Here is a 14,858-nt window from a genome sequence, read left to right as displayed (position 1 = left end):
AAGGCGGGTGTAACAATCCGAAATCGTAGCACAAAATGATGCCTGCGGTTTTTCTGACGGTAGTGTTGCCAGATGATGGGAACGGGCACGGGCAACGTGCCCAATGTGCACTCTCAACACTTCCACCGCAATGTGTGTTTGTATGGGCTGCTCCCATGCGATTGCAATTGTCGCCACTGTCGATGTGCATTTTGGCAAACCGAGACAAACCCTGAGAGCCCGAGCTTGTATAGCCTGTAGAGCACGAAGATTTGTCTGGCCATTAATACTTACCATTAATATATAAAGATATTCACATCTCGGTATCACCACGTTCGCGAGTTTCTATCGTTACATTGCACATTCTGAAGCGTTGTTCGCTAATGCCCAAATGGACCATCATGATCGAATAAGCATGTTATTAGTATACTCAGTATTCATTAGCGACTTCAAATTATAGTGGCTTATCTGGAAAAGTTTGGCTTCCTGAGTGGTGTAGCGTGCTCCACTACTCGCAAACTTCTCGTGCTTTATGTCTACTATGGTCCCCAGGAGGAAATTTGCCTAATTTTTGCTCCAATTTTATGATTGATCACACACAGCTGGCAACTTGAACTATTAAAGAAATATTGATGTTTACGAATAGAAACGATTGAATACGATGAATTAATCGAATAGGGCAATATTAGATTCCTTATTCGAAAGTTTTCAACATTCGCACAACCGCATAGTTATAACATACTTGCGCTCTACAGTCAGACTCACCTTGTGTCTGGAATAGAATGTAGAAGAATGAGAGAACGAAATGGATAAACTATGCCCAGAAAATAACACAGACACATTTGACAGAACACTAACCAGTTGCTTGTTTCTGTCTTTCTATATATATATATTTTTCCTATAAACACCGTCTCTAGCTCTTTACTATCTTTTGACGTATACAGTGAAAGCTCGTTAATTCGAACTTCAATAATTCGAATTTATGGATAATTCGAACTGTACGATTTGGTCCGGCCAAGCTCCGCAGAAGTCTATGTATAAAAAAGTCCGTTAATTCGAACGCGAGAAGGTTCCCTCACGGATAATTCGAACTACGCTCGCCTGGCACACGGCCAGAGAAACGCGCCTGCTGCCTACACACAAGGCTGTATTGCCTCCTAAACGGAGAGAACGGCGAGAGAAGGCAAAATAGGAAAAAAATCTAACCAACGCGGGGTCAGCCAGAAGGCAGCGGCGGCTGCCGCCTCTCCGTTCTACGTAACCCATAGTCTATGCGTAACCTCCGAGACTTCTTGCCCGTTGCGAATCTTGGAGGCTTTGCAAATATTGTACAGCTGCTAAGTTGTGCGGAGATGGCACTGCAAGCGCCAAAACACAGCGAATCAAGTACGTCGCAGCTGCGCTTGCAATCAAGAACCAACGAATCAGGGCCTTCGCCACCTTCACATGTTCGGCGTCTTTGTCTCGGCAGTCTTCATCGGTTGTGTATCTCTGTTTTCAGCTTAGGAGGTATCGGCCGTCGCTATTCATTGTGATGGTGTTAAGCCTCGGCTAACGTTCGTTTCGGTGGACATCGGTGGTGTGGCACAGTCGGACCCAGAGCTTCGACTTGAAGATGGCGTGTGCCCGCGGCACACGCCATCACTTTCTGACACGCCAAATTTCTGACATTCCCTACTGCTTCCAAATCGCAGTGTACTGTTGCTCTCTTTCACTTTCGTTAGTTCGAACTTTCGTTAATTCGAACTGAAGCGGCTTCCCCTTGCGGTTCGAATTAACGAGCTTTTACTGTATATGGTTGACTTCTCTGCCTATCCTCTCTCTCTCTTTCTCTCTCTCTCTCTCTCTTATCTTTTCGAGTCTATGGTCACCAACAGACAGCCAACAGAGCATAGCTGCATTTTGCAAAGACGGCTGGGCTTTGCAACCACCTTCGATTGCTCGGTGACCGTTTTTGCCTCAGTGCGAGCATCGTTTGTTATCCTTGCTATCTTTTCCTCTTTTCCTTCCTTTTCTTCCCGCTTACCCCTCCCCTAGTGTAGGGTAGCAAACCATAGTGCAACCTAGTTAACCTACCTGTCTTTTCTTTTATCTTCTTTATCATCTTGTTTACTTTATTTGTTACTTTTATCATCGCCATAGCCGAGGGAGAGCCGGAGGCCTGCTGTATCGGGGACCCTTTTTGTTATACCTTTGTTCCATGCAGTCGCTGCTACAACATATTCTGATCTTCTATACACTACATAAGTCACAGTATCAAGCACTGTACATTGTCCCGCTGCATTCACTAAGGAGCTTGACTAGGGCGCCTGAGAGGTGCGGATAATAGAGAAGAGCGTATCACCTTAATGTGGGCCAGGGGACGGATTCAAAATGATTTCCAGTATTAACTTCTATAGTCACATGCGAACAGAGAAATTATTTGTTCCGGCAACCACTGTACCAAATTTGATAAGGCTCATTGCATTTAAAAGAATATGTTAAAATCTAGTGACCGTAGGAAGAGATTTTTGATTTGGGCCGTCAATTCTTCCAAAAAAATTGTTGAAATTGCAAAATTTAAGAAAAAACCAACAAAATCTTAGTTATCAAGTTTAAAACTCTGTAACTCATCAAATAAAGGAGGATATCACATTTCGCTTAGCTGTACCTACCAATGCACCTGAAGAGCACAGAACAGGTGTATTGTACACCGCTCTGAAATGTACCCCTAATTTATTAGTAGGATTCTTGCGAAACCCCCGTAAGCATTGTAACAGCTTCACGTAAGCTGTACATTTGTATATCGTAACTGACCGCTTTGGATGCTCTAATAGATCCAGTTTACAGAACTATGATATCTGTTCTGGTGCAGTTACGGATTCAGTTTTTTTTTAAAAACTTACCAATTTCCGGGACTTCTCGTAAAAAAAGAATCACGCCCAATTCAAGCTATTGCTTACTGGAGTCACTAAAATCTAACATTTTCTCTCAAATTCAACACATTTCATTCAAATCAGATCAGTGGTTGTCTTACAAAAGCGTTTTTGCACTTATGCATCTGAATGGGGAAACCAGAGTTGTCCCTTAGCTAAAGCTTCCCTCATAATGTTTAGTGGTACATATATTATTGCATCAGTGCATATTTCAGAGCTGGCGTATAACAAGCACATAAATGTACACTTCGTTCCATGACAGCGCGTGTCACAGGGGTATATCATTTGAGAGAGATTGAGAGAGAGAGAGAGCAGTCCCTACTACCCTTGATGATATTGCTGCGTACCCACCTTCGGAATGATGTGGTACGCCTGATCATGTCTTCGTCCCTGACAGGCTTGGAAACTTCTCTCAGACGCTCCGTCCTTTGAGCAACCTGGAAGGAGAGAGTATGATACAAGTCCGGCAAAATATGGACATGAATAAGTTCATGTGTTTCAGCAATCCTAAATTCTCTATTGTCTTTATTTGTATAGTTCGCCCTGCGGCATAAGTCTTTTAGCTGTAGGGCCTCATTGAGAAGATTTATCCAGCAACACACCAATAAAGACACACTCGTCACATTACATGAAATTTGCACATACTACAGACACCAAAGCTTAAGCCCCCTAGCAACCTTTCTCTGTGCCTAGGATGCGCCAGAGAGAAATACTGCGGTGCCAACTAGAAACCCGCACTTTTCTTACCCTGCGCACTTTGCGCTTATTATTTCCCGCCACATACCCGACACCCAAGTGTCGCTTTTGCCCTGTCTCGATAGCAAATCTCTCCCATATCATGTGACAATGCCCCATGAACTAACCCATCCCCCCCCCCCCCCCCCTGCACGCTCAAATCATTAATTAGTAGCGAGGAGCTGTGGAAGGCTACCCTGCGCAGCTCCGATCCCATCCTACGGGACCGAGTCCTGAGGTGCGCTGAGGAGGTAGCGGAGGCCTACCACGACTGGTAGACGGACGTCTAGCCACATAACGTGGTGACGGACGCCTGCTGGGACTGGAGTACTTAGACCTCTCTACCTCCCCCTCCCCCCGGCCCCTCCTTTCTCTTAACAGGGGAATAAAGTTCATTCATTCATTCATTCATTCATTCATTCATTCATTCATTCATTCATTCATTCATTCATTCATTCATTCATTCATTCAACACACGGAGTACGTGTTAGGGCTTGATGAAGAAGAATTAGAAACAGTACCGGCGCAACATACTTCAGGAACAATGATTTTTGTTAATATCTTCCGCTGCTCTTATATATTAGAGTTTTTGAATATTAGTCCGCCTTTCTGTCACTATTTGCGCTTCTCATGCTTCTTTCGCGTGAATAACACTACAAATCGGTATTGCGAGCTTCCATTCATACATGTAGTTATTATTATTCGTACTGATGGATGCCATTTTAGTTGATGATGTATTTGAACAAGCCCATTCACCATTCTTACTTTCTTACTTTCTTACCTTCACGATATACGAGACCTTTGTCATGATTTTGTCTTGACTATAATGATTTTTCTAGCACGCGCTGCCACCTAGCATGGGAGTTAATCGAAAATTGAAATACGATGCGAAACAAGAATGCCCCCCCAAAAAAGAAAGGAGCACAGCACGCGCACGTTGGTAGTTGGCGCACATTAGGCGACTGGGTAGATCGCTAAATATAGGAGCGATCTTTTCTTTCGTCCGTGCTGCCGGCAAGCACCTTTATTTGGCGCTCGTTGTACTAACATGCAAGCTATAAAAGACAATAATCCGTGCGTCGGAGAGAAAGTACCATGCACTCTGATATGTACTTTGAAGACGTCGACAGAACGTCATTGTGGGAGCCAACGTCATTATGCGCCAACAAGTGCGCGAACAAAAATGCGTAGATCCACCGCGCAGATCCTTCGTTGCAATCAAGTCGGCAGACAGATGAGCGTCACAGAAGAGAGGTCAACCGTTCTGCGTCTCGGCATGCCACCAGGCGCCGACGCAGGACCGATGAGGATGCATCCGCGGGTCTACAAAAGCAGCCGTGCTTATAGGGCGGAGCGAGCTCGGTGCGCACCTCTCCCGCGACGGCGGCGCGTAATGAAATGCGCTGGGCTCGGATCCAGCGATTCAAATCTGCGCGAGAAGCGACCTTTCATAACGCCCGGCTTGGACGCTTTCCAGGGGAGCCTCACGAATGGTGTCGCTGCTGCGACAACGGCGGAGAATGCGCGAAGATCCACCCGCGAAACAAGAAGAATATGAAATGATAAGAAAGGAGACATAAAATGAAGAATGAAAGGAGAGGCGCGTATGAAAGAGAAAAGGCTAAGCAGAGGATTCGACAGAACGATAAATAAAAATGAGAAGGAATATGAAGAAAAACAGCGATACAACGCTATCGAAAAAAAAAAGAACGATACGCCCCATTACTGTCATATCGAATAAGCCTACAGAATAAATGAGAACAGACGGCTTGTATATGGGACCTCCATATGTTCATAACGGGTTATTGTATATGGTGGTTATGGGGGCACATGGGTTTTTTTAGTAGTAAAATTATCAGTTAAGGAAAGGGGGGTGGAGGACAATGCTAGTTTCTTACATAAAATTGTTGCCCAGTTACGCTATAGCGATTTCCGCCATCGCGGGACAGACACCGCGGACAAACTGCAAACTGCATGCATCAAAGTTGTGGCTAAAGTTCGTTCCCTCAGAACTAAAGTGACAGGGCAGCGCATAAAAAAAAAGAAAAAAAATGCGGGTGAAAAAGAAATGCGTACAACGAGCACTGGAGCCCACTTATAACATTATCTCAGAAAGTCAGACAGGCGTAATACACATGCCTAACTTATCGTTAAAAAAAGAAAAGAAAAATCTTAAGGCCAGTCAATCGTAGTCGAAAATGACCAAAAGCCCCCCCCCCCCCCCAATTTTTTTTTCTTAGCCAGGTTGTATATCTACCCTACGTGCGCCACACTATCTGGAAGTTCTCGCCGTACGCGTCCCCCTTTCGGCCAAGATTATACACGGAGCCATGCGTGTATATATTTTCCATGCACATCTTGTATGTGCACCTTCTGGATAAGAGAGACGAGGTCGTCCTTCGGAGTGGAGCCCGTGCGCAGAGGTCTCTGTGCCGCCTTGGCCTTCCCTTGGTCGGCGGCGAAGATGCCCTCGAGCTTGACCAGGTCGCCGATCCTGTTGACGTCCTCGACCAGGTCGGTGACGAGCGCCTGCACGTCCAGCGTGGCCGCTGCCCGGTGCCGGAGGTCCTCGCGCTCCCGGTCCACCCGCTCTTTCTCGCGCCTTAGCCGGTCGTACTGGGTCTTGAGCCGGCCGTGCGTGTCCTTCAGCTCCTCCAGATCGGTCTGAAGCTGCGCGCCAGGAAGAAAGATAGCAGTTTGAACCTGAAAGAAAATCTCGCGCTCCTGGAATATCGGTCGATCAGTTTTTAACGTTATCAATAAAACCCGACCCTTTCATCATAATCATCATAGTCGTATGTTATGTCCACTGCAGGACAAACACTTCTACCAGCGATTTTTCTTTCTCATATCCAGGTGACTAAGTGGCCAAGACAAGCGTGTTGTTTCAAATATTCTAGGGTATGACTGCCCATTAGCGGTTATCTCTGGGACAGAGCAAGCGTGCGAGTTGGGCTTTTCTTAGTTGCTCATTGATAAGAGAAACTAAGCCGATAATGTAAACAACGGGCTACAGCTGTATGAATGACTACTTGCGTGCGTCTGCTTCATTTATTTCTGCGATATTCGAAGGTTAAGGCTACGCCTTTACTGCCTATAGACATTTGTGGTGTTTCCGGGCCACTGAGTATTCAGCATGTCGCTTGTAATACACAAATGGAATGAACCCTTATTTATATACAAGGAAGTGTCATTCACCCTGGAGATGCCTCCGCGATTTACTTTGTATGTGACCTTTTTTTACGTATGTGTCAAAAGGTCATCGCTGGATATACTCCGCCTACCTCGACGATGTCTTTGGAAACGTCGTCCTGGCCACACTCGACCTTCTTGCGCAGCTCCTGGATGGTTTTCTCCGCGGTTTCTCGCTCTGCTTCACGCTGCGCCTCGGCGCTGAGCAGTCGCTGCCTGAGGTCGGTCAGGGCCGCCTGCGTGTCCCCGAGCACCTTCTGCAGGTCGGATCGCTCCTTCTCCCAAGCCAGCTCTAGCCGCGTCTTGGCGTACAGCTTGGCAGAGCCCCTGCTGGCCTCCAGGATGTTGCGTTCCTCGTACTGTCAGGGGAAGAAGAGCAGGAACGTTAAGCTAGGAAAGGAAGGTCTCAAGCACGCTGATGGTTGTCGGGGCTCAGTGTTGGCGAATATGTTTGTTACCGTTACTGCGAATGAAGAAATGAGCGAAATGTTCTGCCTTTAATCAGGCGCAGTAATGTGCATTAAATCAATATATGATAGCTTACTCCGTGGGTGGACTTAGGTGCGAGCGTGAAATCGATTTGATTGCATAGTGTGACCTAGACACGAGCCCTATTTTCATATCCGCGTATATCGTGCTTAGGAATACTCGACTGATTTCACCGCATCCTTTTCAGTCGTTTACAGCTGTCTCTTTTCCATATATCTTGAACAAATTCCAGTACGAGATTGGTTTCGATTTGGGGCTTTCCATCGGCCTCACTTTTCATCTTCATGCAAGCCACCGCTTTCACCCTCCTCTTCCATAGTTTTCTAGCTTTCTCAGTTTACTTTCATTATCCTTTCCCATTGCTGAGTAGCTAGTCATAACTCCAATTCAGGTCGGCTTAAATCTTTTCCATCACAATTAAAGTCTGTATGTCTTGCCTTACTTTGCTTGCAGTTGTTACCATTGTTCCCGCGAGTACAGAATATAGACATAAAGTAAATGTCGCCGTTTACTTCGGCCACTTTTTTTGCCTATTTTCAACTCTCGTAACCACATCTCTGAATTCGTTCGGACAGTCAGGGAGCATTAAGTGCCTTTACAAAACTACCAAACCATTTCCCCACTACACTGACCAAACACGTGCACAAACACCCTACATTACATGTTCTTCTGAAGTGGGTGCTATGTCACCAGGGTATAAAGGGCAATGAACGACCTCATGACTAAGCTCTCGATCTCATAACACTGAGCAACGCCGTAAAGTGGCCTGAAACCTAATGCCCCAGTAGTGTCTGAGCTCAACATAGAAAATAACACTCAATCTAAAGAAACGACACATTTCTCTCAACATCCCCATCACAAACACATACTAGAGAGGACGTTGTACTGATCTGCCTGGCGTGAACCCAACGATGCTATCCAACACCGCATTGAGAACGGACGTAGAAAGTCAGCGTGTCAAATACACGGCGAAAGCTGGCGCAACGTGCTTGAACCAATCAATTGCATGCTGTCTTTAACAAATGTATTTTTTAAATAAAAATTTAAAATTGAAATTCCAAGCCCTACATTCTTATCAGGAGTGCCTCAGACTACTTTCTTCTCCTCAACCTCCCCCCCCCCCCCCACCGAACCTTTTTAACTCGCTCAAACATACCACCCTCCCTTCCCAACATCTGGGAGAGATGGACCGCTCCATTACAAGAGCTGCTTCCTGGACTATGGCCACTGCTAGTTGCCCGCATCAAGTACATCAATGGGTCCGGACAAATGGATTCACGATGAGTACCAGGGGCTCAGCTAGACTCCAACAGCAACCACTCGGACGGAGAGCCCTTAAAGAATGAAGTTTTTCTCTCTCACTCTCTCTCTGGATAACTAGTGGTATAAGCTTGCTGAAATATAAGTGCACCTACCTGATTAAGCTTTGATTTCAGGTTAGAAAGCTGTATCTCCCAGGAACTCTTATCGGCTTCCATCTGAATACGCAACTTGCGGTTGTCCGTCAGCGACTCCTCCAACTGGTTCTTGAGGTCGTCAGCATACGCCCGCAGCTCCTCAGCTTTCTTCTGCACCGAATCGAACTGAAAAGAGGTATAAAACTTGTGAGAGCTCGACAAGAAGCTTGTAAAACGTTTCTGCCATTGCCAAAAATTAAACATTGCTTGGAAAAAAAACTGAAGTTCTTTTGCTGACGAAACGGCAAATATCGTCGCAGTAAATCGCTTCAGTGCATATGACTGACAGACATCTGTGAACACCTGCGGCCAGGAACATTCTCAGAAAGTTTTGCTGCACCATATTAAGGGAATAATTAAGCTCTACAAGGAATCTGGCAGTATTTCGAACACACAAGATTTTCTCGTAATACACCGGTAATCACACGCAAAATGTAATTGGTACAGTTTGTCTTACGCTGCGTACCTGCCAGTTACATTCGCGGACCACAGTGAGATGAGCAGTAAAAAAAACATAAAGTAAAATAAATAAAATAAAGAAAGTGTTCTTCGGCTCCGTAGCTTCGGCTGCACAGCCACAGAAGGTTGTTGCCGGGTATAATGTAGCTCAACTTTTCTCGTTAGTGTCTCTTTAGGGTAAACACCTTATCAGTATTCAAGAAGTCGTAGCATTTCGTTACACCAAATGACGTCATGCGGGAGCACCACCTATCAGGTGGTTCTGTTCGCGCGGCAAGACCAAGCATTGCGCATAAATAGCATTGAACAGCCGCGCGCCCGTACCGCCTCTCTTCCCCTGGAGCGCTCCTTGCGCGCCGAGCTGGCGCGGAGCTGCTCCATCTCTCGGGCGGCCTCGTCCAGCTTCTCGCGGCACTGGTCCCTCTCGCGTGCCAGCGACGCCACCTGGGCCTGCAGGGCCTGCAGCTCGGCCGCCATGAAGTTGACGCGGCCCTCGAAGTCGGCCCTGAGCGCCGCCTGCTCCGCCTTGTGCACGTGGCCCGAGTGCTCGAGCCGGGCGCGCAGCTCCTGCTGCTGTTGCTGGGACAGCGGCTGATTCTGCGGCGGCGTCGGCTGCTGCTGTGGCGCGTCCGTCTTGGCGCCGCCCACGGTCAGCGTGCGAAGATGCCGCTCGGAACGTTCCAGCTCGGCCACCCTTTTCATTAGCTCTTCGTTCTGCGCGGGTAAACGGCAGATGGGGTAGTAGACGCCAAGGGAAGCACACACAGAAGTAAACTAACGCTGGTCCACGCCAACGATGCTTATAAGACTTTCAAACGCGATTGTTCTCCACTGGTGTGGTTTTGTTTATTAACGCTATACAAGTTGGAAGAAAGGCTAATACTGAAGCCGCCTATCCAAAGATGTAGTTGAGAAAACAATGCTACCCTTCATAAAGCTACGTATTAGTGTAATTGGATCCCTCGTCACGCTGGTATAGATGGAATCATGGTAAACGACCGATTTATGTGTAACTGCACCTTAGACTTAGCTTTAACGGCATCAGCGCCGAAGGCCTCTTGGACATAACTTTGGAGTCAGCGTCGTGTTTTGCTTCAGTAAACACGGCCGTGTCTGTTTTGTGTGCGTGCGTGTGTGAGCGTTGGTTGAAAGGGATAACCCTTAAATGGCTGTAGACACCGCATAAATCAAATGAATAATTTGCATCGAAAATTTTGTACCAGTAATTTTTCAAGGAGCCCCGAGGTCACTCCGTAATGGCCGTCAAAACAATGTGCTCTTCACTGCAGCAACACTTACTACGCGGCGAAGCAAGCTTTCAAGACTTACAGCAAAGGACGCATACTCTTTAGACTATTTTATTTTACTTATTCAGAATGACTACTCCTTTCCATAATTATGCATATCATGCCATTTTCCAAACACTACCGAGGAATAACGCATGCGCGAAAACATAGCTACTAGTGTTGCAAAAATTAGGCAGGTTACGGCAGGTGCAAAACGTAATGGCAGACTTTTAGGTGCGGCGCTAATTTTGTAAGCAGTTCAAGTTTACGCCACACTGAAGTTGTCACAGTTGAGGAGGTCACTCTGCCTACGGAATACCAGTTCCGGGCACGACAACTAATAGTTGCTGAATGACTACGAGCGGGCTAATAGTAATTTGTGATAAAAACTGCACGTGACTTTTGGATCATGATTGAAGCGAATAGCTTAAGGGCATTGCGCACTTTAATGATCACAGTATGTGGATTAATAGGTGTTGAAGTGCTTATGCCTACTGCGATAGTCACGTGGTAACGCCCGCTAGGCAAATTAACCCACGCAGCTGTGACCGCGTATTGCTTTTCGTCACGTCTGCCGTGTGATATCTAACGTCTCGTGGAAGCTAACGTGAACTAATTTATCGCGCAGACGTACCTACGCACAGTAATGCTAAAGCTATCTCAACAACATGCTTTACTTATACGTTGTTTTCTCGCAGCTGACATCCATGTTGGGCATTTTGAGGTGGTCTTCACCACACAGAAATTTTCCGAAACTATATTGTCGGCGCTCTGAAGGAAGACTTCAAATCGAGCGCGCTTGGGTTGCTCACCTTCCTCCGTAGCTTTTCTTTCTCCTCTCGAAAACACTTGTCTGTTTTCTTCAGCTCTTCAATGATGGCGTCTCTCTCGTTCAGATTGGCGCGCATCCGATTTCTCTCAGCCTCGATGTCTTTCAGGCGGGTCACCCTCGCCTCCAATTCGCGTATCAAATTCTAGAAAAAAGAAATCGTGCGAAATCACCGTAAACGCGATAAAAGTTCAACATTTCGTTCACTAGGGCTACTTCGACCCGACGGTAGGTCAGGTAACGCGCACGGTGGCTTCGACGCTTTCGACAGCAGGTGTACAAGACTTGTCAAACAACACGAACAAGTGCTAATGCGCTTCAACACTAGACATGCGACTGACCTGGAACTCGGTCTTCTCCCGGGTGTACAGTTCCTGCCTGGCGTTGAGCGACTCCTTGACGGAGCGCAGCTCGGCGCTGATGCGCTCGTGCTCCTTGCGCAGCTGCTTGAGCGCAGCGTCCAACTGGCCTTTCTCGAGAGTCAGGTTGTTCTTCATGGTGAGGAACTCCTCCTCGAGCACCTCGTAGCGCGTCGTCAGGTCGTCGTACTCTTCGCGCTCCTTCGCCGCATCCTTCTCCATCTGCTTGAGCTGCTCGGCGTGCTCCTGTTCCACCTAGAAACGATGGGATTCTTTAAAGTTCAGGTTGCGAACGCAGATTACGGCGCTTTTTTCACAGCAGTTCATCCCCTCCAGTATGAACGTATTTATATTTATTATTAATGCATTTATGTCCCTCCCTCTCCCTGTGCTATAAAAAAATGCAAGCTTAATTTGCGACTTGCCTCTCCTACATGAACTTACTGCGGGGACTTCAAGGCTGGATTTTTATTCTGACGAAAACAACTATACGGGAGGAGCTAACTCCTTAGGGAAAAAGAACGAAGTAGTTCCCGAAAGCTGGGTATTTTGTCGAGAATTAAAGTAATGTGATCGAATACCGCAGTGGTCCGTAAAAACGATGTCGTGGCGAAGATACCCTAGCAAGTGCTTTTACAATCCGACGGTTCGTGAGATTTCTCAGGGTGCGCCACCTCCTAAATGAGATGTGCCGCGGATCAAAGGAAGCGATCGATGTCCATCATAGATGCCTTGGACCACCAAACTGTTACCTGCTGAGCACGTTATTTTTGTAGCGTGTTTCAAAGCTTACCAATCACGGAGAGGTAAATTTCGGGAGTCATGTCCCTAACGTCACATTCAGCCGACACCTGAACCATGCCTCAACGATGGGAAGAGCTGGTATATACAGGCCCTTGGTTTAATGTGTCTGCTTTAGGCACGTCGATTCGTATCGCTCACCTCTTGCAGCTTGGCAGCGAGGCGCCGGTGCTCTCTCTCCAGTTGAACCACCCTGTTCTGGGCGGCGAGCACGTCCTCGGCCTTGGACTTCGACTCGAGCTCGTGCTCACGCTCCATGCGCTCGCGCTTCCTCAGCTCGGTGCGAAGCTTCTCCTCCAGGTCCTCCATCTTGTGCTGCCAGTCATCCCTCTCGCGCCGCTGGCTGTTGCTCAGCTGGCGAAGCTTGTCCGAAACCGTCTTCAGTTCGTTCTCCTTCTGTGTGGGCGATAAAAATATCAATATTGCGTGTGCGTGAGACGGGGTGTAGCCTTAAAAAAATGACGCCGGACGCAAGGTGCACTTTCCAAATGTTATGGTCAACAGCTGCCACTCGGAACATTTCAAGGCGTATTGCGAGACCCGACAGCCCTGCAGTTTCAACGCTGTTATACGTCTTGCTCCTGGAGCTGCAGGCGTAGTGGATTGCGGACAACAATAACCGAAGAAGTGACAGGACAGGCTTGGCGCCAAGCCTGCCCAGTAACTCCTTCGACTGTCCTCGTCGGCAACGCTCCGCCTCTGTACTGCTCGCATAGGGTTAAGAACACGCCCAAATAGCCACTTTAGTGAATTACTGTTGGAGTACTTTAGTACCAGCTGCCACTTAGCGCCTTTCAAACCACATGTCCGATGTGGCGGCCATCAAGTTTTCCCACCGGAAATTAGTACAATCTAACAAGCTGCAGTGTAGCATAACGCGATTGTAGAGCGGTAAGCAGGCGTTAGCGCAGTTTGCATTCCCACCAAGGTGTTAACCATCAGGTTATGTACAGGGTGGTCATTTTATAGTTCTATTGAATTTTAAAAATCGCCTAGGGCAGATAGCATAGTTCTTATCGTTAAGCTGGATTATTCGAAGAGGCAGACATCGGAAGCATGAGAAATCGAAACGCGTCTTCAACTAATTTACAAAAGATAGACTAATTAACAGCTTAGTTAATTACTTTACAGCACACATTGCAATTTACGAATTGTGACCGGTGAGTTTGCAAAACACATACACTTGAAATGAGTTCTCAGGATGACACCTGTTTCGAGATATTAGTTGCAAAAGTATGGGACGAAATACATGGGCGTCCCAGTTACTTTTGTGCTTCAATGAATAAAAGAGCGTTTCGGTAAAAAAAAAGTAAGTGGAACAACAGTGAATTTTTATTGTCCAAACTGGTGTCATTCCAGAAATTAATTCCAAGTGGATACGCCTGACAAACTCACCGGCTACAGTTCGTAAATTGCAATAGGTGCCGGAACGTAATTATTGAAGAAGTTAATCTTAGTTCATTTTTGTTAATTAGTTAAACATGATCCCAGATTTTTCCTGCAAGTAATGCCCTCCTCTCTTAACAACCTAGCACAAGAACTAGAATTACGTTATCTGCCGCAGGCGATTCTCAAAATTTCTATCGGACTTGAAAATGATCAACCCGTATAGTGGATTTTCAACTTGCATGTAAGCACCCTGCCACTTAACTAATTTTGAAGCGAAGCAAAGCAACTGTTTGTCCTGCTCGATTATTAAACACATGTGTGGTGCGCAGCGTCGCAAAGGAGAGCGACAGTACAAGGACAGGAAGAGTAACTGCATCCAACCATTCAGGTACTCGTAGTGTCGGTACCTTTCTTTACGATGCAGAGTAACAGATTTGTGCAGCTTATTCGTTTCTTATCGTGAATTGCCGTCTGGTTAATATACTCGAGCCAGCAGGCTCAAAGAATAAAAACAGACATGAAAAAAACAACATTCTCGTCATTTGCGACAACGAGTTCAATTATAAAACATTCTGCTTAACAATATTCCCATTCGCTTATTTCCACTCTACCGAGAACAAAATTTGGATCCAATTCCACACAGTTTTCACGTAGTCGCTTTTCCCGAAGTCAACTAGGATGTCATGCCGAATGTGTAAGTATGGCATTACGAATGAAAACGGCCGGTCGTGCCAATACCTTTTCTAACTTGTCAATCGTTTCGTTGAGACGATTCTTCATGGAAGTGTGCTCCTCTTGGAGGGTCTTGATTTCTGCCTGCAGAAACTCACGCACCTCCTTCAGTTGCTTCTCCAGTTTTTTCTCGTGCTCTTGCTTGAGCCTATTTTCCTAACGAAAAAAAAAACAAGAAACAAAATTCAGCACATATACTAAAGACAGTTTACATGTGGGAATGCGAAAGCATTATA

At 46.5% G+C, this 14,858-nt stretch overlaps 1 protein-coding gene across 1 annotated transcript in view; it reads right to left on the bottom strand.

The window, feature by feature from the left end:
* Positions 1-14,858, bottom strand: part of LOC135905261 (trichohyalin-like) — a 48,027-nt gene that overhangs the window by 8,714 nt on the left and 24,455 nt on the right. Inside the window, exons 9-17 of the mRNA XM_065436282.1 lie at positions 14,629-14,778; positions 12,643-12,897; positions 11,683-11,955; positions 11,325-11,486; positions 9,551-9,940; positions 8,726-8,893; positions 6,914-7,180; positions 6,000-6,299; positions 3,246-3,331 (exon numbers count right to left, since the gene is read on the bottom strand). Of these exons, the coding sequence (XP_065292354.1) occupies positions 3,246-3,331; positions 6,000-6,299; positions 6,914-7,180; positions 8,726-8,893; positions 9,551-9,940; positions 11,325-11,486; positions 11,683-11,955; positions 12,643-12,897; positions 14,629-14,778 (2,051 nt within the window). The remainder of the gene's footprint in view (positions 1-3,245; positions 3,332-5,999; positions 6,300-6,913; positions 7,181-8,725; positions 8,894-9,550; positions 9,941-11,324; positions 11,487-11,682; positions 11,956-12,642; positions 12,898-14,628; positions 14,779-14,858) is intronic.

This window comes from Dermacentor albipictus, chromosome 3 (assembly GCF_038994185.2).
Source record: "Dermacentor albipictus isolate Rhodes 1998 colony chromosome 3, USDA_Dalb.pri_finalv2, whole genome shotgun sequence".
Classification (NCBI taxonomy): domain Eukaryota; kingdom Metazoa; phylum Arthropoda; class Arachnida; order Ixodida; family Ixodidae; genus Dermacentor; species Dermacentor albipictus.
The sequence above is the reverse complement of the archived record's forward strand: the minus strand, read 5'-3'. Positions and strand labels throughout refer to the sequence as shown.